Source organism: Carassius auratus, unplaced genomic scaffold, assembly GCF_003368295.1.
Source record: "Carassius auratus strain Wakin unplaced genomic scaffold, ASM336829v1 scaf_tig00027330, whole genome shotgun sequence".
Classification (NCBI taxonomy): Eukaryota; Metazoa; Chordata; class Actinopteri; order Cypriniformes; family Cyprinidae; genus Carassius; species Carassius auratus.
In genome coordinates this window covers 28,497-53,420 of record NW_020525585.1, presented here as the reverse complement: position 1 = coordinate 53,420, position 24,924 = coordinate 28,497, and the positions used below count along the sequence as shown (strand labels likewise).

At 35.6% G+C, this 24,924-nt stretch overlaps 1 protein-coding gene across 1 annotated transcript; it reads left to right on the top strand.

Annotated features, from left to right (window-relative positions):
* The first annotated feature begins 269 nt into the window (after positions 1–269).
* LOC113079210 (adhesion G protein-coupled receptor F5-like) lies at positions 270–23,785 on the top strand. Its single transcript, XM_026251429.1, has 30 exons — positions 270–349; positions 2,298–2,383; positions 2,597–2,645; positions 2,824–2,967; positions 3,137–3,292; positions 3,425–3,583; positions 4,142–4,300; positions 4,449–4,595; positions 4,798–4,944; positions 5,061–5,207; positions 5,405–5,551; positions 5,688–5,834; positions 5,995–6,141; positions 6,269–6,415; positions 6,882–7,028; positions 7,144–7,290; positions 14,118–14,309; positions 14,707–14,807; positions 15,214–15,281; positions 15,407–15,543; positions 15,667–15,858; positions 16,253–16,453; positions 16,584–16,727; positions 17,028–17,203; positions 17,294–17,464; positions 19,839–21,173; positions 21,357–21,398; positions 21,803–21,862; positions 22,283–22,346; positions 22,510–23,785. The coding sequence occupies exons 1-30, from the start codon at positions 337–339 to the stop codon at positions 22,596–22,598; spliced, it is 5,061 nt and encodes a 1,686-aa protein (XP_026107214.1). The 5' UTR covers positions 270–336; the 3' UTR covers positions 22,599–23,785.
* The last annotated feature ends 1,139 nt before the right edge of the window (positions 23,786–24,924 follow it).

Sequence of the window (24,924 nt, the reverse complement as noted above, 5' to 3'; positions counted from 1 at the left end):
AGTTTAGGCTGTCATGCCAGCTTAAGGTAAGAGTGCTAATATTCTGTTTCCACTTTCAAATGCAGAATACGTCTGTTTGTTTATTTGCTCTTGGATCATAAAATGTTTTTATAGACTATGTATACATTTTAAAGTTTAAATGACTGTGACCTTTATCTTCATAGTGCTTTTTCAGTATCATCGTGGCTGTACTTTGTGCATATCACACTTATGTTTATTAGAGTCATGTCACATGTGATAGAATTTTATTATTTACAGAAAAATCCTGTATGTCCTTATGAATAAAAGAAAATCCATGTGTTGAAGAAATATTGGAATTTACCTTGGAGGTTAAACATGGCCAGAGAAGGTACAAAAACAATTCATACTTTTGTTAGAAATCTTATTGTATGGTTGTATATGTTTTTCATCGGTAGTTAATCACAATCAGATGAAGCAATAATTTGCTCTGATTGCTTTCCCTTTTAAATTCAGCACTAGTTCATTTTGTCAAAATGAAATGAAGAAAACAGCGATAATCTCAGCGATAATGATATGTAAAATGTTAATGGGCCCCGTTGAAATGAATAAGTTTAAACCAGATTTGTGGGTTTATATGAGCACTATTACTGATTAACATGATCAGCATTAATAACTAACAGGGTACAACAGTGTGAAAAAACACAGCTTATAAAAAAATGCTTTTTTCTCTTTTGTAAGATTCCAGGAACAATGTAGCCTTTTAATTGAACACTGATGGAGCAACACACACACACACACATATATATATATATATATATATATATATATATATATATATATATACAGTACAGACCAAAAGTTTGGAAACATCACTATTTTTAATGTTTTTTAAATAAGTTTCTTCTGCTCATCAACCTGCATTCATTTGATCAAAAATACAGAAAAAAATGTAATATTGTGATATATTATTACAATTTAAAATAATTATTTTTAAATTGATTATACTTTAAATTATCATTTATTTCTGTGATGCAAAGCTGAGTTTTTAGGATCATTATCACATGATCCTTTAGAAATTATTCTAATATGATGATTCATTATCAAAGTTGGAAACAGTTCTGCTGCTTAATATTTTTTCAGAACATGTGATACTTTTTTAGGATACTTAGATGAATAAAAAGTAAAAAAAAAGAAGCTATGTTTTTAAAATATAAATATTTTGTAATAACAATATACACTACTGGTCAGTAATTTGGGGTCAGTATATATATATATATTTTTTTATAAAATCAATACTTTTATTCAGCAAGGATGTGTTAAATTGATAAAAAGTGATAGTAAAGAAAATATATTATTAGAATATATATTATTAGATTTTTTTTTTTTTTTGAATAAATGCAGTTCGTTTGAACCTTTTATTCATCAAATATATTAGACAGCAGAACTGTTTCCAACACTCATAATAAATCAGAATATTAGAATGATTTCTAAATGATCATGTGATAGACTGGATGTTACATGTGACACTGAAGGCTGGAGTAATGATGCTGAAAATTCAGCTTTGCGTAACAGGAATAATTATTATTATTTTTTTTTTAGGTAAATTAAAATAGAAAACTATTATTTTAAGTTGTAATAATATTTCACAATATTACTGTTTTTTTCTGTATTTTTGATCAAATAAATGCAGGCTTGTTCAAAAACATTAAAAATAGTAATGTTTCCAAACTTTTGGTCTGTACTGTATATATATATATATATATATATATATATATATATATATATATAAAATAAAAAATATCATCATTATATGAGGGGTAAAGGGCTCAATAGCAGGGCACATAAATACTTTAGCTAAAATAATGTGTTTTGCATAATATCAAAGCAAATACTTCAAAACAATCCTGCAAAGTTTGTATCATATCCTGCTTATTTTGATGAATACAATAATTTTATTTTACGGTTCAATAAATGCACTGTCATTAAAAAATATTCATTTAAAAAATAAATATTCTGAAAACTTCTTATGCTGCTTAAGAAGTTCATATAATCATTTAATATGACTTAGCAATAAAAACAATAAATATGATGATTTATATAATGTTTTCATTACAAATGAAATTGGGGGGTTGGGGGGCACAGACTCTGTCTCCTTCTCATGTTGTTAAGGCTGCTCAAGTCTTCCACCTACAGGCTGTACAGTAGGCAACCAGTTTTAAGGTGCTTTCACTTTCTTCTTTTGATACCAGTTTACAACAAGGATATTTCACATTGATATGATGCACATTTTATATAATTATGGACATTTTTGAGAATTGTACAATTTTGGTCCATAGGAATAGGAATCGTCTTGGCTTTCCTGCTGACCCATGTGTGTGTTGTGGAAACTCTTGATTTTTCAGGAACAAGCGTGAATTTACAGGTAAGGAAAGTTTTTTTTTTTTTTTTTAGATGCTATCTAATCTAAGAATATGTATAATGTTTATTACATGTAAGATATACAGTATGCAACACTGAACCCAAAAAACTCTTGAGTCATGTGATAAACTTTTTAATGTAAATAATTATTAAATAAATACTTCTGGAATTAGCAACATTCACTCAGTGTGAGATTTTTTTATATATACCATTCCAGTTTACCTACACAGATGGGTCAGTGCATCATACAGGAGGACGATGTGCAGGTCTGCTTCACAATCTTGTCCTCCACTCAAATACACATAATAGTTTTATGTTATAGTTTTATGTTACATAATAGTTATGTAATATATATAATAAAACTATTTTCACTTATTTGTTCATTGAGTGGCTTGTAACTCATGGTTAAAGTACTAAAATTGTATTATGTTTTCTTATGTATAGATCAAGTGGAATACATTATGGTCGTTGAAGTGAATGCATCTGAAGCTGCAGTGATCAGCGATATAACATCTTCTGTGAACTCTGTCATACTTCCATTTCAAGTGGACGAAAGTGTTGAAATTACAGCTTTTAACATTTCAACGGGTGAGACTGTCAAAGCATCATCATTGGTTAAAGATCCTTCTGATGTCTGTAAATTTACAATTAATCTACAAGTAGTGACATTACTACACTACTAAAAAAAAAAAAAAACAGAACATTACTACTGATATCTATTCTTCTATCGAATTATTCCACTCTTGCTGTTTTTCAGTGTGTTCTTTGAATGAAACACAGTATCAGTGTAAATGTGAGGGTCTGTTTGTTTGGCCGAATGACACGTGTCACTCATACGAGGCCTGTGATGACATCACTGATGGTTCATGTACATGTATCAATGCCCTTCCAATCGACGGACAGTTCTGCCAAGGTGAAACAAATGCAAAGTTGTCCAATCACAATATTTCCTATTTATAATAGTCTAGAACTTAACCATAGGAAACGTTTTAACACTATAAGAATACAATTGTTCTGCTCAAACCTTTACTGTTTGTTCTCACAGAGCCAATTTCTGAGTTTACGTACGAGTATGAGGCTGAAATTGATGTTAGTTTTTTGGACTTGTTCCCGGCGGAGTTCCTGCGCAATCTCGTCACAAACACCAGCCTGCCTTTGACTCTGAACAACAACACACACATCACAGACATCGACATGACTACTGGTACTAAGAATCTAATGTTTCATTCATGTCAGGTGAAAATAAAACATTCGCTGAAGAAATGTTAAACTTAATTACATGACCGCTACTCTGCGCTCTTTTTTCATAATCTGCGACATTTTACGATTTAAAATGATATCTGACTTTTATTATTATTTTTTTTAAACTAATGACTTCAGTGTTCAATTTACAGCGGAAGCACAAAGATTAAGATAAACTGCTGGAATTACAGAAAGAAAACGCATATCGCTTGTGAGAACAACAAGCTGGCAAGATAAGCTGGATAAGAAATAATTTAAAATAGACAAAAAGAGATGTAAAGAAAGACAGTGTTGATAGGTTTTTCAGCTGAAGATTTGTAATAAAAATCTTACTAACTTACTAACAGATGCCTGTTAGTAAGCATTATTATAAAAAAGGCTTCCTTCAGAGTCACTCAAGATTTTATAAACCTGTCTGGGTTTTTTGTTTTTTGTTTTTTGTTTTTTTTTGGAATATGTCAAATATTAAGTTTAACCAATAATATGAACTGATATGTCTTGCCTCACCATTGTATTACAGTGTGTGTGTTAAATGGAACAGAATATGAGTGCAAGTGCGAGGAGCAGCATTTTTGGCCCAGTGACACCTGCAGGGTCTATCAGGTGTGTGATGCCACTGTGGGAGGCACTTGTGGATGTATTCGAGGTCTTCCTTCAGAGGGTTCACTTTGTCAGAGAGGTGATTCATTGAAATTGCATTATCATGTTTTTGTTGTGTTGATGATGTTGCAGTTGATAGAATAGTCTTATATAGTCAAGTCTTTTCTAAACACTGTTTGAATGTTTGAAATATTGAACTATTTTTGTGAAATGTGATCCCTTTCCAGATATAAATGAATGTCTGTTCTGTCCATCTGTATGTGGACCAAATTCCACTTGCACAAATCTGTTGGGAAGTTACAATTGCTCATGTCTGGATGGATTCACTGCAACAAACTCAAGTCTCCCTATCAGCATCAATAACACATGTAGAGGTACATTTTCCTCATGTCTGTTATTGTAAATTAAGGCACACAGTGAATGAGAATAAATACATGATATAATCAACAGCTGAATTTCTGAAAAGTTTGTTTCTGTTTGTCGTACATGATTAAAAACTGGTATATTTATTGATGCTGTCAGACTGGACTTTCAAATCTTATCAGCAGCCATATTTTATAATTTGTTTTATTTCAGATATTAATGAATGTCTCAACTCATCGCTAGCGTGTGGGCCGAATGCTAACTGTTCCAATTACGAAGGAAACTATTCATGCTCTTGTTGGCAAGGATATAATGCTACAAAGATGAATGAGACTATAAATAACAATAACCCGTGCATAGGTGTGATTTATTTATTTGCATTTTGATGTTTTTCATATGTAAAACAATTAAAAAAAAATCTTTAAAGGATTAGAAATATTAAGATATTCTTCTGAAATGTGTTTTTCCCTTTCCAGATATTAATGAATGTCAGTTCATTCCATCTGTATGTGGTCCAAATTCCAATTGCACAAATCAGTTGGGAAGTTACAATTGCTCATGTCTGGATGGATTCACTGCAACAAACTCAAGTCTCCTCATCAGCATCAATAACACATGTAGAGGTACATTTTCCTCATGTCTGTTATTGTAAATTAAGGCACACATGCATGAGAATAAATACGTGATATAATCAACAGCTGAATTTCTAAACAGCCAGTTTCTGTTCGTTGTACATGATTCAAAACTGGTATGTTTATTGATGCTGTCAGGACGTTTAAATCTTATCAGCAGCCATATTTTATCATTTGTTTTATTTCAGATATTAATGAATGTCTCAACTCATCGTTGGCGTGTGGGCCGAATGCTAACTGTTCCAATTACGATGGAAACTATTCATGCTCTTGTTGGCAAGGTTATAATGCTACAAAGATGAATGAGACTATAAATAACAATAACCCATGCATAGGTGTGATTTTTTTTTTTTTTTTGCATTTTGATGTTTTTCGGTTGTAAAACAATTTTTCTAATTACATTTCTTAAGTAAGCAGAAAAGGATAAAAAATATTGAGATATTCTTCTAAAATGTGTTATTCCCTTTCCAGATATAAATGAATGTCAGTTCATTCCATCTGTATGTGGTCCAAACTCTAATTGCACCAACTCAGTTGGGAGTTACAACTGTTCCTGCTTGAGTGGATTTACTGTAACAAATAGCAGTGAACCAGTCAGCACCAGTAACCCATGCAATGGTGAGCGTGTAGAAAATACATAACACATGTAGAAGTGGGTTCTATCTTCACATGTGTATACTCTGAACTTCAATAATAAACTTTTTTATTATTTTTGATATAATCAACAACTGAATTTCTAAACAGTTTGTTTCTGTTTGTTGTACATAATTCATTTCAGATATTAATGAATGTCTCAACTCATCGCTGGCGTGTGGACCGAATGCTAACTGTTCCAATTACGAAGGAAACTATTCATGCTCTTGTTGGCAAGGATATAATGCTACAAAGATGAATGAGACTATAAATAACAGCAACCCATGCATAGGTGTGATTTATTTATTTGCATTTTGATGTTTTTCATATGTAAAACAATATTTTTTTTTTTTTACAAAAGTCTGTAAAGGATTAGGAATTTTAAGATATTCTTCTGAAATGTGTTGTTCTCTTTCCAGATATAAATGAATGTCAGTTCATTCCATCTGTATGTGGTCCAAATTCCACTTGCACAAATCAGTTGGGAAGTTACAATTGCTCATGTCTGGATGGATTCACTGCAACAAACTCAAGTCTCCCCATCAGCGTCAATAATATATGTAGAGGTAAATTCTTTATTCAGATACATGTAAAGCCTTAAGAGTTTTTCTCATGCCTTTTATTGTAAATTAAGACACACAGTGCATAAGGATAAATATATTTCATATTAATTTGTCAGTCAGAGTTTTATACTGTTGTTCATCTCTTCCTGAAATAAAGATGTAAATGAATGTCTCAAGACATCAGAGTTCTGTGGTCCAAACTCTAATTGCACCAACTCAGTTGGGAGTTACAACTGTTCCTGCTTGAGTGGATTTACTGTAACAAATAGCAGTGAACCAGTCAGCACCAGTAACCCATGCAATGGTGAGCATGTAGAAAATACATAACACATGTAGAAGTGGGTTCTAGCTTCACATGTGTATACTCTGAACTTCAATAATAAACTTAATTTTTTTCTTCTTTTTGATTTAATCAACAGCTGAATTTCTAAACAGTTTGTTTCTGTTTGTTGTACATAATTCATTTCAGATATTAATGAATGTCTCAACTCATCGCTGGCATGTGGACCGAATGCTAACTGTTCCAATTACGAAGGAAACTATTCATGCTCTTGTTGGCAAGGATATAATGCTACAAAGATGAATGAGACTATAAATAACAATAACCCATGCATAGGTGTGATTTATCTATTTGCATTTTGAAGTTTTTCATATGTAAAACAATTCAAAAAAATCTTTAAAGGATTAGAAATATTAAGATATTCTTCTGAAATGTGTTTTTCCCTTTCCAGATATTAATGAATGTCAGTTCATTCCATCTGTATGTGGTCCAAATTCCAATTGCACAAATCAGTTGGGAAGTTACAATTGCTCATGTCTGGATGGATTCACTGCAACAAACTCAAGTCTCCTCATCAGCATCAATAACACATGTAGAGGTACATTTTCCTCATGTCTGTTATTGTAAATTAAGGCACACATGCATGAGAATAAATACGTGATATAATCAACAGCTGAATTTCTAAACAGCCATTTTCTGTTCGTTGTACATGAGTCAAAACTGGTATGTTTATTGATGCTGTCAGGACATTTAAATCTTATCTGCAGCCTTATTTTATCATTTGTTTTATTTCAGATATTAATGAATGTCTCAACTCATCGTTGGCATGTGGGCCGAATACTAACTGTTCCAATTACGATGGAAACTATTCATGCTCTTGTTGGCAAGGTTATAATGCTACAAAGATGAATGAGACTATAAATAACAATAACCCATGCATAGGTGTGATTTTATTTTTTGCATTTTGATGTTTTTCAGTTGTAAAACAATTTTTCTAATTACATTTCTTAAGTAAGCAGAAAAGGATAAAAAATATTGAGATATTCTTCTAAAATGTGTTATTCCCTTTCCAGATATAAATGAATGTCAGTTCATTCCATCTGTATGTGGTCCAAACTCTAATTGCACCAACTCAGTTGGGAGTTACAACTGTTCCTGCTTGAGTGGATTTACTGTAACAAATAGCAGTGAACCAGTCAGCGCCAGTAACCCATGCAATGGTGAGCGTGTAGGAAATACATAACACATGTAGAAGTGGGTTCTATCTTCACATGTGTATACTCTGAACTTCAATAATAAACTTTTTTTTTCTTTTTGATATAATCAACAGCTGAATTTCTAAACAGTTTGTTTCTGTTTGTTGTACATAATTCATTTCAGATATTAATGAATGTCTCAACTCATCGCTGGCGTGTGGACCGAATGCTAACTGTTCCAATTACGAAGGAAACTATTCATGCTCTTGTTGGCAAGGATATAACTCTACAAAGATGAATGAGACTATAAATAACAATAACCCGTGCATAGGTGTGATTTATTTATTTGCATTTTGATGTTTTTATATGTAAAACAATAATAATAAAAATAATTCTGTAAAGGATTAGAAATATTAAGATATTCTTCTGAAATGTGTTATTCCCTTTCCAGATATAAATGAATGTCTGTTCATTCCATCTATATGTGGTCCAAATTCTGAATGCACAAATCAGTTGGGAAGTTACAATTGCTCATGTCTGGATGGATTCACTGCAACAAATAGCAGTGAACCAGTCAGCGCCAGTAACCCATGCAATGGTGAGCATGTAAAAAATACATCACACATGTAGAAGTGGGTTGTAGCTTCACATGTGTATACGTTGAACTTCAATAATAACCTTAATTTTTTTCTTCTTTTTGATATAATCAACAGCTGAATTTCTAAACAGTTTGTTTCTGTTTGTTGTACATAATTCATTTTAGATATTAATGAATGTCTCAACTCATCGCTGGCGTGTGGACCGAATGCTAACTGTTCCAATTACGAAGGAAACTATTCATGCTCTTGTTGGGAAGGATATAATGCTACACAGATGAATGAGACTATAAATAACAATAACCCGTGCATAGGTGTGATTTATTTATTTGCATTTTGATATTTTTTATATGTAAAACAATAATAATAAAAATAATTCTGTAAAGGATTAGAAATATTAAGATATTCTTCTGAAATGTGTTATTCCCTTTCCAGATATAAATGAATGTCAGTTCATTCCATCTGTATGTGGTCCAAATTCTGAATGCACAAATCAGTTCTTGTAGATGCGGCTCTGGTACCCCTCCATTTGCAGGGCATCCACATTCTGAATTATATTGATGATTGGTTGATTTTAGCTCAATCAGAGCAGATGGTGGTTCGACATCGAGTTGTCGTTCTCGCCCATATGGGGGAGCTGGGTTTGAGACTGAATGCCAAGAAGCGTGTACTTTTTCCAGTTCAGAGAACCAACCAATCGGCGATGCCTTCATGCCTTAGACATATGGAAGAAACCTTGGTTCTTGACTCAGCTCTTGGTCGCCGTGTAACGCTATCGACAGACGCGTCCCTCACCGGTTGGGGTGCAGTCATGAGTGGCCACTCTGCCCGCGGTCTGTGGAGCGGTCGCCATCTGACATGGCACATCAAATGTCTAGAAATGCTAGCAGTGTATCGAGCATTGAAATATTTCCTCCCAGACCTGAGAGGCTGTCATGTGTTAGTGCGCACCGACAACACAGCGGTAGTCTCTTATATCATTCACCAGGGGGGTCTGCATTCACGCCCCTTGTACAAGCTGGTATTCCAGAACCTCCTGTGGTCCCAGGGCAAACTCCTCTCGTTAAGAGCAGTATATATTCCTGGGAGATTGAATGTGGGAGCAGACATGCTGTTGAGACAGGGGCCGAGGCCCGGGGAGTGGATGCTTCACCCCGAGGTGGTGAAACAGATATGGCAGATATTTGGCAAAGCTCCGGTGGACCTCTTCGCGACTTGAGAGACATCGCAATGTCCCCTCTGGTTCTCTCTAGTTCACCCAGCTCCACTGGGACTAGATGCCATGACACAGATTTGGCCGAGGCTTCGTCTGTATGCCTTTCCCCCATCGCTCTGCTCCCAGGAGTTCTGGCGAGAGTATGCCGGGATGGGGTCCGTCTGTTATTAGTAGCCCCGTTCTGGCCGGGCCGAGTATGGTTCGCAGATCTGATCTCTCTCCTCTACGGCTCTCCATGGGAGATTCCAATCAGGACAGATCTACTCTCTCAGGCGCAGGGCAAAATACTCCACCCTCGCCCGGAGCTGTGGAAGTTGTGGGTGTGGCCCCTGAGGGGGCACAGTTCCTAGCTTCCTGTCTCTCAACCGAGGTTGTTGAGACCCTCCTCCAATCCAGAGCTCCCTCTAAGAGGAACCTGTACGCCCTGAAGTGGAAACTCTTTACTTCATAGTGCAGAGACCGCCAGCTTGACCCTGTTAACTGCCCAGTTGGTACAGTTCTGGAGTTTCTACAGGCTAGGCTCTCTGCAGGGTTAACTCACTCCACCCTAAAGGTTTACGTGGCAGCCATAGCTGCTTACCACGGCCCTTTCGATGGTCAGTCAGTGGGTAGACACCCCCTAGTTACACGTTTCCTCCGCGGTGCACTGAGGCTGAGACCTCCAGTACGGTCTATTATCCCACCGTGGGACTTGGTTGTGGTATTAGAGGCTCTCTGCAAAGCTCCATTTCGAGCCAATTCAAGATATTTCAGATAGACATCTGACCCTTAAGACTGCCCTGTTACTGGCGATTATGTCTCTAAAGAGAGTTAGAGACCTTCAGGCACTCTCGGTGGCCCCTAACTACTTATTTTGCCCCTGGTATGGTCAAAGCATTCTTATACCCTCGAGCGAGTTATGTTCCTAAAGTTCCCTCTGTTACACCACAACCTGTCGTACTGCAGGCCTTCTGTCCTCCTCCCTTTCGGGAGCCAGACCAGGAAAAGCTAAATTGTATGTGTCCAGTGCGAGCACTGGACACATACGTCCACAGAGCTGCCCTGTGGAGAAAATTTGACCAACTGCTTGTTTGCTACGGTCCTCCTAAAAAAGGGTTCCCCTGCCTCTAAGCAGACCCTTAGCCATTGGATAGTCGAGGCTATCAACGTCTCCTATGAGTCCTCTGGTCTTCCCCTTCCTTTGGGAGCCAATGCTCACTCTACACGGAGTATGGCTGCTTCTAAGGCCTTTCTAGCAGGTGTGTCCCCTCTTGGACATCTGCAATGCTGCGGGGTGGTCCACGCCCTCTACATTTGCCAGATTTTACAATCTCGATATGCGAGCTGCTCCTGGCTCTTCTGTCCTCTCGCCCTAGCTGTGCTCTTCGGATACACACTAGGCAGGAGTTTGGCAATCTGGCAGCGTTGGCACATCATTCCCCAAAAGCGCTCGACGCAGCTCGAGTTCCCGAAGAGAAACTTCCTTTACGTATGTAACCCTAGTTCCTCGAGGGAACGAGATGCTTCATCGCAGAGCCATACTCCCGGCACCCCTGCTGGCGCTTGCTTCCCTACTCGAAGCTGAAGCCAGCTGCGTGGCACGTGCCTTTATAGCTTCCTGGTCGCTACGTCACCCTGTCCGTGACATCACGCTCTTCCATTGGACTGATTGCACACGATATTCAGAGTTGTTCTTGCCAAAAGCGTTCCCCAAATGCGCTCGACACAGCGTCTCGTTCCCTCGAGGAACTAGGGTTACATACGTAACCTAGGGACGTTTTTCATCTCTTCCTGAAATAAAGATGTAAATGAATGTTTCAAGACATCAGAGTTCTGTGGTCCAAACTCTGATTGCACCAACTCAGTTGAGAGTTACAACTGTTCTTGCTTGAGTGGATTTACTGTAACAAATAGCAGTGAACCAGTCAGCGCCAGTAAACCATGCAATGGTGAGCGTGTAGAAAATACATAACACATGTAGAAGTGGGTTCTAGCTTTACATGTGCATACTCTGAACTTCAATACCAACCTTAATTTTTTTGTTTTTGATGTAATCAACAGCTGAATTTCTAAACAGTCAGTTTCTGTTTGTCGTACATGATTAAAAACTGGTATATTTATTGATGCTGTCAGACTGGACTTTCAAATCTTATCAGCAGCCATATTTTATAATTAGTTTTATTTCAGATATTAATGAATGTCTCAACTCATCGCTGGCGTGTGGACCGAATGCTGACTGTTCCAATTACGAAGGAAACTATTCATGCTCTTGTTGGCAAGGATATAACTCTACAAAGATGAATGAGACTATAAATAACAATAACCCATGCATAGGTGTGATTTATTTATTTGCATTTTGATGTTTTTCAGATGTAAAACCATTTTTCAAAAACAATTTTAAAAAAAAATCTGTAAAGGATTAGAAATATTAAGATATTCTTCTGAAATGTGTTGTTCCCTTTCCAGATATTAATGAATGTCAGTTCATTCCATCTGTATGTGGTCCAAATTCCAATTGCACAAATCAGTTGGGAAGTTACAATTGCTCATGTCTGGATGGATTCACTGCAATAAACTCAAGTCTCCCCATCAGCATCAATAATATATGTACAGGTAAATTCTTTATTCAGATAAATGTAAAGCATTGAGAGTTTTTCTCGTACCTATTATTGTAAATTAAGGCACACAGTCCATAAGGATACATATATTTTCTATGACTTTGACAATCAGAGTTTTACACAATTTTTCATCTCTTCCTGAAATAAAGATGTAAATGAATGTCTCAAGACATCACAGTTCTGTGGTCCAAACTCTAATTGCACCAACTCAGTTGGGAGTTACAACTGTTCTTGCTTGAGTGGATTTAATGTAACAAATAGCAGTGAACCAGTCAGCACCAGTAACCCATGCAATGGTGAGCATGTAGAAAATACATAACACATGTAGAAGTGGGTTCTAGCTTCACATGTGTATACTCTGAACTTCAATAACAACCTTAATTTTTTTGTTTTTGATGTAATCAACAGCTGAATTTCTAAACAGTCAGTTTCTGTTTGTCGTACATGATTAAAAACTGGTATATTTATTGATGCTGTCAGACTGGACTTTCAAATCTTATCAGCAGCCATATTTTATAATTTGTTTTATTTCAGATATTAATGAGTGTCTCAACTCATCGCTGGCGTGTGGACCGAATGCTAACTGTTCCAATTACGATGGAAACTATTCATGCTCTTGTTGGCAAGGATATAACTCTACAAAGATGAATGAGACTATAAATAACAATAACCCGTGCATAGGTGTGATTTATTTATTTGAATTTTGATGTTTTTCAGATGTAAAACAACTTTTCAAAAAAAAAAAAAAACCTGTAAAGGATTAGAAATATTAAGATATTCTTGTAAAATGTTAGACGTGGGTTCTAGCCTCACATGTGTATACTCTGAACTTCACTAATAACCTTATATTTTTTTCTTTTTGATATAATCAACAGCTGAATTTCTAAACAGTTTGTTTCTGTTTGTTGTACATAATTCATTTTAGATATTAATGAATGTCTCAACTCATCGCTGGCGTGTGGACCGAATGCAAACTGTTCCAATTACGAAGGAAACTATTCATGCTCTTGTTGGCAAGGATATAATGCTACACAGATGAATGAGACTATAAATAACAGTAACCCATGCATAGGTGGGATTTATGTATTTGCATTTTGATGTTTTTCAGATGTAAAACATTTTTTCCAATTACATTTTTAAGTAAGTAGAAAGTTTTAGAAATATTGAGATATTCTTCTGAAATGTGTTGTTCCCTTTCCAGATATAAATGAATGTCAGTTCATTCCATCTGTATGTGGTCCAAATTCTGAATGCACAAATCAGTTGGGAAGTTACAATTGCTCATGTCTGGATGGATTCACTGCAACGAACTCAAGTCTCCCCATCAGCATGAGTAACACATGTAGAGGTACATTCTTTATTCAGATACATGTAAAGCCTTGAGAGTTTTTCTCGTACCTATTATTGTAAATTAAGGCACACAGTCCATAAGGATACATATATTTTCTATGACTTTGTCAGTCAGAGTTTTATACTGTTTTTCATCTCTTCCTGTAATAAAGATGTGAATGAATGTCTCAAGACATCAGAGTTCTGTGGTCCAAACTCTCATTGCACCAACTCAGTTGGGAGTTACAACTGTTCCTGCTTGAGTGGATTTACTGTAACAAATAGCAGTGAACCAGTCAGCACCAGTAACCCATGCAATGGTGAGTGTGTAGAAAATACATAACACATGTAGAAGTGGGTTCTATCTTCACATGTGTATACTCTGAACTTCAATAATAACCATTTTTTTTTTTCTTTTTGATATAATCAGCAGCTGAATTTCTGAACAATCAGTTTATATTTGTCATATTTTATCATTTGTTTTATTTCAGATATTAATGAATGTCTCAACTCATCGTTGGTGTGTGGGCCGAATGCTAACTGTTCCAATTACAAAGGAAACTATTCATGCTCTTGTTGGGAAGGATATAACGCTACAAAGATAAATGAGACTATAAATAACAATAACCCGTGCATATCACGTGCAACACCATCAACACCAACACCATCAACAAAGCCAACAGGTATTCACATTAAAACTAAATCTGTTTGGTTTAATGCAGGATATAATTATTTTCCTATTGGTGCTAATATTTCTAATTTAGCAACAGCATAGACAGGCACTGTACATCTAAATGTTGCAGAAAAGTATAAGGAATTAAGATGATGTTTGTGTTAGCAAGAGTACAACAATGGTATGAAATGCATGTTAATAACTAATTACAGGAAATATTTTGTTTTATTAATTTACTATGTTATCATGAATTAATGTTCATTGGGGGACACCTGTGTTCTCCTTGTGTATCCCCTCTGGCTAGGTAGTATTTGTATTATTTTATGATTAGAGATTGTTGCTTAAACTTTTTGATACAGTGCTCATAAATATGTACTTATTTATTTATTTATTTATTTATTTTACAGTAATTGGAATGTCAATGACAATAAATCGGACTTTTGACACACTTCTTACGGACCCTGAAAGCGAGACTTACAAAAATTTATCTGGAGATATTGAGTTCAAAGTGAGTATTTTGTTCTTGATTTTTAGTGAAATGTAATTCGTTTATGAACAAATGTATTACAAAATGTTTTATTTGTTTATTTCTTGATTATTGACTGGTCAACAGATGTGTTTTATTCTCAGTAAAGCATGTCTATGACTGCTTCACTCACCAGTTCTGTGTATTACTGACAAATCAGAATCAAGGACTGAAAATTGCCTAATAGTTTAATATTGCTTTTTACATCATTACATTTTTGTATTTATTTTCCCCTTATATCCAGTTGACAGTCAGAAACAGTCCAAATATAATATCCAAAATATAATATCCTCATATGCACATGATGATGTAACTTGTATTAATACACACAATGACTTTATTTTATTTTCATTATTGGAAGATAAATTGTGTATGTTCCTTTTTACAGATTAATGAAAGTTATTCTAGTAAGCTAAAAGGCTACATTTCTGGTTCAGTAAAAGTCTCTGGCTTCAGGTATGATCTACCATTTAAATTCTCACATTTTGTTCACCCAACGTTCCCATTTCTTACTGGTTTTTCAAACAAACATAATGTTAATAATGTCTTCACACTGGTGTGGTTTGTGTTTCACTCCATAGGGCTGGTAGTGTTATAGCAGACTACACAATAAGTGCAACATCCAATAGCCTTGATTTTGGAGCAGCAAACACACAGATTTCTGACTCTCTTAAGGAAATAAAAATTCAATTAGTTGAAAATGCTTTTGCTCAAAGTGGTAAGAGTAGTCAGTGCCTTATCAAAAACCCTTCACATTTCTTAATTTTACTATATTTATCACTTTATTATTTCGGTTTTGTTTATTATTGGGTGTTATGAGTTGTGTGGTTTCTATTTACAGAACAGACAGTTTTCACAAACGATCAGTTATATCCTCTGCAAAGGGTAGACCTGAAATGTAATCAGCCAGACTCTGCAGAGGGTCAGATAAAATGGACAATGGATAACGAAGATCTTGTGAAAAACGCAAAATATTTAATTTCCAGTGACAATAAAACTCTCACTATGCTAAACGCTACTGAAAGTTACAGTGGTGAGTGACATGAGATTTATCTTTGTCTTGTCTATGATATCACATGGCAAAATAACTGTTTGATATTTGAGTCCTGTTTTAAAAAACAGAATGCTGTAAAACTTTGCCATAGTTTGATATAAGTACATTAGCATATTCATATACTATAGCATAAAATTAGATTAGATTATTCTGTATGTTGCATAGACTATGCAACTAATTGAAATAAAGCTACTCTCATAGTGTGTAAATGTCATGAACATCGCCTCATTAACAAAGCTTTGTTTTGCTAGCAAATAAATACATTTGAAAAGGTATGAAGTTCTTCAATGTTTAGTAACAGTGTTCAGTAAACAAAACCTACTTTGTTTAACAGTTTTGCTCTTATGATTCTGTATTGATTTTTCATATGCAGGTCGATATTCATGCATTAAACAAAGGAATACAATACCATACATTCTGTGGCAAAACATCATTATTAATCAACGTCCCCGTATCATTGTTGGGGAAAATCAACGTGTTTTTCCATGTGATGGCAGCAGTTTTCAACTGAAATGTTCTGTTGATGTTGGCTACAATCTTGAGTGGGTTCTGGATGGAACAGTAAAGATTACAGGTTGTACATACAAATCATTGTTTTTCATCAAACATTTTTCTAAAAGTAATTGAGTAGTTCTCCTTCAAATAAAACATTCATGTTATTAATATGTTTAATAGTAAATGCATTTCTCTTTTTACACAATCAGGAACTGACAGTATCACATTAAACAATGCTACTCGGAGTGGAAATTGTACAGATCAAACCTTTACTTGTCGTCTCAAGGATCTGCCACAACTACAGAATTACAGTTATAGCTATAGCAGCGTCACAGTAAGGACAAGCCCAGAAGGTGAGCCTTCAGTTTCTCATTGTTTTCAGCAATAAAGTGCTTTTTACTCTTACTAGTTTTTACGTTCTAGCAGACTTTTCTTTAGATCGTATCACACCTGATTATCTGGTGTTGACTGTACTGATAAATTGTTTGGCATTTGACCCTAGTTAATTCTGATGCTTCTGCATACTGTGCAAGTAGCTTGCAGGGGTACTATCAAGTCCCACAATTTATAAATCGTAGTGTGATGTTTTGTTCTGAGAGAAACCATTAAATCCCATCTGTTTACTTCTGATTTTTAATCAAATAATTCTTCAGGTTTTGACTGTAAAAATGAAGAACTTGGAGCTGGAAAAACAAATGACGTGAAGACAGGAGTCTGTGGAACTGGCACCAAAGGCACCAAAACTTTCAGATGTGAATCATATGCTTGGACACCATTTGAGGACAACTGTGTACTTGAAGTTATCGACAACCTTAAAAACAAACTTGAGGTAAACTATTGATCATATCTATTGATCATATCTATCTACAATGATCTACAATGATTTCTGATATTTGTATTTTTGTATTTTGCAATTTAGTCCTTGCGTGTGGAGGAGATTCCAGGGTTTATGGCTAACCTCAGCATTGCCACATCAGAGAATAATTTTAATATAACACAGTCTGCTGCTACTGTCAGAGCAATTGTTGACATACTCTTTAAAATTGCTGACTTGTCACAAACTATTGTCATCAAAAAACCAGTGATGGAGGTATGTATATTCACATTCAAGCTTGTAAAATTTTATTTGCACACATGTTATGCTTGTTGGATTGAATTAAAGTAATGTTTAGTTAAGATAAATTAAATGACTATTCATTTTACTAACTGTTATTTTGTATTGCTATAGCCACTCTCTCTATTATCATGAATTTAACTGGTATATTATATTATATTATATTATATTATATTATATTATATTATATTATATTATATTATATTATATTATATTATATTATATTATATTATATTATATTATATTATATTATACAGGTCCTTCTCAAAAAATTAGCATGTTGTGATAAAGTTCATTATTTTCCATAATGTAATGATAAAAATTAAACTTTCATATATTTTAGATTCATTGCACACCAACTGAAATATTTCGGGTCTTTTATTGTTTTAATACTGATGATTTTGGCATATAGCTCATGAAAACCCAAAATTCCTATCTCAAAAAATTAGCATATTTCATCCGACCAATAAAAGAAAATTGTTTTTAATACAAAAAAGTCAACCTTCAAATAATTATGTTCAGTTATGCACTCAATACTTGGTCGGGAATCCTTTTGCAGAAATGACTGCTTCAATGCGGCGTGGCATGGAGGCAATCAGCCTGTGGCACTGCTGAGGTGTTATGGAGGCCCAGGATGCTTCGATAGCAGCCTTAAGCTCATCCAGAGTGTTTGGTCTTGCGTCTTTCAACTTTCTCTTCACAATATCCCACAGATTCTCTATGGGGTTCAGGTCAGGAGAGTTGGCAGGCCAATTGAGCACAGTAATACCATGGTCAGTAAACCATTTACCAGTGGTTTTGGCACTGTGAGCAGGTGCCAGGTTGTGCTGAAAAAACAAAATCTTAATCTCCATAAAGCTTTTCAGCAGATGGAAGCATAAAGTGTTCCAAAATCTCCTGATAGCTAGCTGCATTGACCCTGGCCTTGATAAAACACAGTGGACCAACACCAGCAGCTGACATGGCAACGCAGACCATCACTGACTGTGGGTACTTGACACTGGACTTCAGGCATTTTGGCATTTCCTTCTCCCCAGTCTTCCTCCAGACTCTGGCACCATGATTTCCGAATGACATGCAAAATTTTCTTTCATCCGAAAAAAGTACTTTGGACCACTGAGCAACAGTCTAGTGCTGCTTCTCTGTAGCCCAGGTCAGGCGCTTTTGCCGCTGTTTCTGGTTCAAAAGTGGCTTGACCTGGGGAATGCAGCACATGTAGCCCATTTCCTGCACAGGCCTGTGCACGGTGGCTCTGGATGTTTCTACTCCAGACTCAGTTCACAATCTTCCTCAGGGTCCGGTCACCTCTTCTCGTTGTGCAGCGTTTTTTGCCACACTTTCTCCTTCCCACAGACTTCCCACTGAGGTGCCTTGATACAGCACTCTGGGAACAGCCTATTCGTTCAGAAATTTCTTTCTGTGTCTTACCCTCTCGCTTGAGGGTGTCAATGATGGCCTTCTGGACAGCAGTCAGGTCGGCAGTCTTACCCATGATTGCAGTTTTGAGTAATGAACCAGGCTGAGAGTTTTTAAAAGCCTCAGGAATCTTTTGCAGGTGTTTAGAGTTAATTAGTTGATTCAGATGATTAGGTTAATAGCTCGTTTAGAGAACCTTTTCATAATATGCTAATTTTTTGAGATAGGAATTTTGGGTTTTCATGAGCTGTATGCCAAAATCATCAGTATTAAAACAATAAAAGACCTGAAATATTTCAGTTGGTGTGCAATGAATCTAAAATATATTAAACTTTAATTTCTATCGTTATATTATGGAAAATAATGAACTTTATCACAATATGCTAATTTTTTGAGAAGGACCTGTATTATATTATATTATATTATATTATATTATATTATATATTATATTATATTATATTATATTATATTATATTATATTATATTATATTATATTATATTATATTATATTATAGTTTTAATATATTATAGCCTGGTATATCTGAATACTCAATTCTGATTTGCTGGCAGGTAAATTTGCCTGGCAGAGAGAAAGAGAGAGATTGTACTAGGAGATTGGGCTGCGCACACACAGAAATTAGATAATGCAAGGCTAGTTTAAACTATTTTAATGCATGATGTGGTAGTTAAAAAAAACACCCATTGCGAAGCCGTGTGTTATTATATTATATTAGAAGAATTCTCTCTCTCTCTCTCTCTCTCTCTCTCTCTCTCTCTCTCTCTCTCTCTCTCTCTCTTTATATATATATATATATATATATATATATATATATATATATATATATATATATATATATATATATATATATATATATTCCACATTTTATGGGCTAAATTTCATAATTTAATACAGAACTTTATATTACATTTCCAGAGTTTCCTAAACACAGTGGACATTATTGTATCAGGCAATGTCAGTAATACATGGAACAAACTGAACAAAGGCAACAACACAGGAGACACCAGCATTAAACTTCTGAGTGCTATTGAGAATATAAGTGACCGTCTCACAGATGAGTTTAATATCTATGAAACATCCATTCAGCTGAATAGAACTACATTTAACAACTCATTCACTTTAACCTCAGCACTGCCAAACTCAACAACAGAGATTGTATTACCACTGGTTCCTCATGAGACTACCATTACCATCATAATCTTCACAACTCTTGACAAAGTCCTACCTTCTCAAGGTACTAATGACAGCAGGAAATCAGATGTGCGCATCAATGGAGATGTGGTTGTTGTTAAGGTTAATGAGACTCTCAACAATATTTCTTTGACATTTGACATTACTAATCAGTCTTTGGGAAATCCTCAGTGTGTCTTTTGGAACTTCAAACTCAACACATGGGATTCCACTGGATGTGAAGTAAAGCGGAACAGCACTGGTAACATTACATGTGAATGTAACCACACAACCTCCTTTTCAATCCTAATGTCACCGTTTTCCATTGATAACATAGCCTTAGCCTATATAACTTACATTGGCATAGCTATTTCGATGGCCAGCTTGATTATTTGTCTGATTATTGAGGCTATTGTATGGAAGTCAGTAAGAAGAAATGACACGTCCTACATGCGGCACGTCTCCATAGTCAACATTGCTGTGTCCCTTCTGATTGCAAACATCTGTTTTATCATTGGAGCTGCGATCGCAGAACTAGAACAGCCAACCTCAGTGGGTCGCTGCAGTCCAGTGGTTTTCTTCATGCACTTTTTTTACTTGGCTCTTTTCTTCTGGATGTTAATGTCAGCACTGTTGCTCTTTTATCGTACAGTTATGGTCTTGTCTCAAATGTCAAGGGCCAAAATGATGGTCATTGCCTTCATAGCCGGTTATGGTGCACCTTTGCTCATAGCGGTTATTACTGTAGCATCAACAGCTGGACCTCAAAATTATATTTCCAAAAGAAATGCATGCTGGCTGAACTTGTACGAATCAAAGGCCCTGCTGGGATTTGTGATTCCAGCTCTCACTATTGTAGCCATAAACCTTGTGGTTTTGATTGTGGTTCTGTACAAGATGTTGAGGAGAGGAGTTGGTGCTGCTACTCAACCAGATGAGAAACATGCCCTGGTGGTCATTGCCAGATGTGTGGCCATTTTGACTCCTATTTTTGGTCTAACATGGGGATTTGGAATTGGAACCATGGTGTCACAGGATTTAGGCATTCATGTGGTGTTTGCACTCCTCAATTCACTGCAGGTATCACTTTATAATTTCAATTTTATAGCAAGATTACATTTTGTGCACCTAATCAAATATATGATATCCACTAATGCTGCACATTAAATTATTATTTAAGATTTTTTATTGTTGTTGTTGTTTTTAAGTGAAACCATATTGCAACTAATACCTTCATGTATTTGTAACACTTCCTTCTATTAGGGATTCTTTATTTTGGTGTTTGGAACGCTTCTAGACAGTAAGGTATGAGTTTACTTCTATTGCACAGAGCTTACGAAAAGCCATTTAACTTTGTAATATTGAATTTAAACTAGAGATCTGATAATCTGCCATGATGTTATATATAAACCATACATTCTAAATTTGACAGAAATATATTAACCGGGTGGGGTTCATTTAGGCTATTACTTAAATTATTGTTCTGCTTATGATGTGAATACCGACCTCATATAAGTTGAAAGTATTTATTAATTTTATCTGTAAGAAGAAAAAAACAGTAGACCACTACAAATTACATGAACAACAATGAAAATTAGAAAATATCTGACCAATGAAAGTACAAGTGACAAACTGAGCTGTGTAATAAGTAGACATTTAAGATCCTTTCAAGAAATTTCTAGAAGTTAACTAGAGATCTATGATTGCAGGTTCGTGAGTCACTACCAGGAAAACAGTTGCTACAGAAACTCAGTTCCAGTCGTACCAAGGTAAATGCCATTCTATAAAAACACATAGTTATATGAACTCTTTTACTAATGTTCTACGGAGCCCTGCACATGATATGCAGGGAAAAAATACTAGGCTAAATCGTGTGTACGATTTACTAATTCGTTCCCACAATGTACTATAACGTGCACACCATTAATGTTGCGTTCCCTCGATTTACTATTGCGCTCACTCGATTTATAAATTGTGTGCATGATTTACTAAGTCGTTCCCCTTGATTTGCTAAATCGTGTGCACGTTTTAGTACATTGAGGGAACGAATAAGTAAATTGTGCACACAATTTATTTATTTTTTCTTGCATGTCATGTGCAGGGCTCCGTAAATGTTCAGCTTTTACCCCATGCTTAAATATTTTTTTACATTGAGACTGTAATTAATTTTGAATGACATCTCCCTACAGAGCACCAGTGCTGGATCATCATCTGCATCTAGACTGCCTTTCTTGCAAAGGAACGGACGGAGACGTGAGTAGATGACATATCTGAAAGCTAATATTTGACAATATATTTTTAGTTAATCTCTAATGTTGTTACACAGTATTTCTCATTTGAATAAATGTGACTCCTAAATGAGTTTATGCAAATACTGTAGACAGTTCAGTGAGTAACATGTAACTAATTTTTTCAGATGTGCTCAACGTATCTGAAACCAACCCTTCCTCGGCAGTTACATCTTCAGACAGCTCCAATGGCTCATACGCTGTTATGGACACTTAGAGCACCAAAAGTGTTTTTTTTACTACAACAAGCTACATGTTTGTTCTTTTACTGTACAGCCTCCCACAAAATGGTAAAATATTGTAAAAATTTGAATAATTGTATGTGCACGGCTTTTACACAGGTTGTTTAAAAATATTCTTTATTTTTTGTATTAATATGGTCTAGAGTTACATTAGTATTGTTATATCGTATATATATATATATTGTTTTTTTCAAACCGTAATAGTACTGCCTTAATGTTCTATATGTGCGGCAGGTAAACTATGAACTATATGAACACATATGCAAAAACATTACAAAAGGGTCTTTCTGCAGCCATTGCTCCATCATTTGACCTTTTTTAGAATAGGCCTGGTTGGTTAATTTCTAGAACTATTTTTGCAATGACAAATGCATTTTCATTCATCAACATAGAAGCATTTGCACTGGGTTCTTATCATTCATATAATGTTATTTTAACATTATAAATGAAGTATATGTTAATATATACATACTGGCCATCAATCAGAGCTAGAAATGTCAAGCTGTGGAAAACAAAGTGCTCATTTAGGTGTTCTTGTTTTATATTACATGATATGGTACTTCAGCAATATGTTAAGCAGCAGTGTTGTGTATCTGCATGATTGCAAATGTTTCTTTTTTTTTCAGAAATATATAATAAGTATACTGTAAAATCCAATAGTTTACATTATTTGGATATAATTAGTTATCTTTACTTAGTTATATCATTATAATTCTCTTTCTACTGATGCAACAATATATTATGAATTCATAGTTATTTGGTTTCAAAGGAAGGGAAGTAATAAATTGATTAATTTTATAAGATAACCAAACTTATATTTAAAACATTAGCTGTATGTTTCATGTTGATTAACAATCTTTCTACAATTTTATTGTTTTTCATAAACACCTTGTGAAGTTTTTATTTGGGTTGTATATCATCTTTTAGTATTTGTGTCAATATCTTGAAGGCAACCATTTTCACATGGTATATACACAGTCACACCAAACACAACAATGGTAACAATAAAATTTTATTTATTTTATTAATTGTAACAATAAGCATTTTATTTGCTCTTTTGGTTGTACTATTACTGACACGAGACAGGAAAAATAGGTAGTGGTCAATAAACAACACATTCTCCAGACAAAGAGGGGGCCTGCTCCATCTTTCAAGAATAATATTTGTGCGAATCCGGTATTAAACTGATTGAGATTGAGGAAACTCGTTGTCCTCAGCAAAATGTGCTGCACATAGTTTTACATGTGGATTATAATTTTCGGGAACCGAGTTAAACATAAATTGTAACCATTGATCTCCAAGTACAGCGTCCCTGGGAAGGCCAAACAAAGGTGATTGGACTCCGAGATGAAAATAACAGCGTTTCGATGACATGTGTCACGTTTATGAACTTTCCGTTTTCTTTTTTGGTCACCTTCCTCCTAGTTTTGGTTAATTGATTCTTCCCACCTGTTTCCAGTTCCCTCATCACCTCCGGATTGTTTTCATACCCATTCTGTTGAGTTCTCCCTCGTCCGTGATTGTTTGTATCTTCGAATGTAGATGTTTGTAACCCAACCTAAATGTGTATATGCTGAACGTAATCTTGTATATTGTCTGTATTCCCCTTCTTCATCAGTAAACTCCTTATTTATTCCAAATCCTCATCTCGCACTTTGTTTTACGTTTAGCACTACCTTAGTTTGTAACAGAATCACGGACCCTAACAGTTTAGTTAATTTAGCTGCATTTTTCTTTCTTTTTGGTTTTTTATATATTTTTTCTCCTCTCCCGGAATGGCCATCCCAGCAGTCCGTCTCCTATGCCTGGAGCAACTGGACCGTTCGCTGGAGGACCATACCAGGGACTTTTTAGATCTGGCGTGCCTTACCTACTTTCCCGGCCGCTCGCTCTCTAACTTTATCTATACCGGCCTGAGCGAGCGGAGTAAGGCACACCTGCCAGCGAACGGTCCCCGAGAGAATTTCGGCACTTTTGTGGAGTGGGTGCTGGAGAAAAATTGATCTGCATGGACCATCAGCACCGCCGAAGAGGATATCTCCAGCCCCACTTCCGACCCAGAGACCAGCCAGCCACCATCACGCCACACGGAGCCAGAGCCCACCGCAGACGCAGAGCCCGAGCCATTCATGGACAGTGAGCAGGACCTCGAGAGCGCGACTGACCAGGTGTCTGAGCCGGCAACACCGTGCATCGTGGGAGTCCTTGTGGAGATCGAGGGCATGGAGGAAAGCCCTGCCCAAACTCCTGCGACTGAGGGTGAGCTGTATGCAATCTCGGGAAAAAACATGGAGCAACTTA

Excerpts from the sequence above, each read along its gene's own strand:
- LOC113079210 (XM_026251429.1), top strand. Across the intron at positions 2,646-2,823 it reads TACAGGAGGACGATGTGCAG|ATCAAGTGGAATACATTATG; the intron begins GTCTGCTTCACA and ends TCTTATGTATAG. Across the intron at positions 6,142-6,268 it reads TAACAGCAACCCATGCATAG|ATATAAATGAATGTCAGTTC; the intron begins GTGTGATTTATT and ends TTCTCTTTCCAG.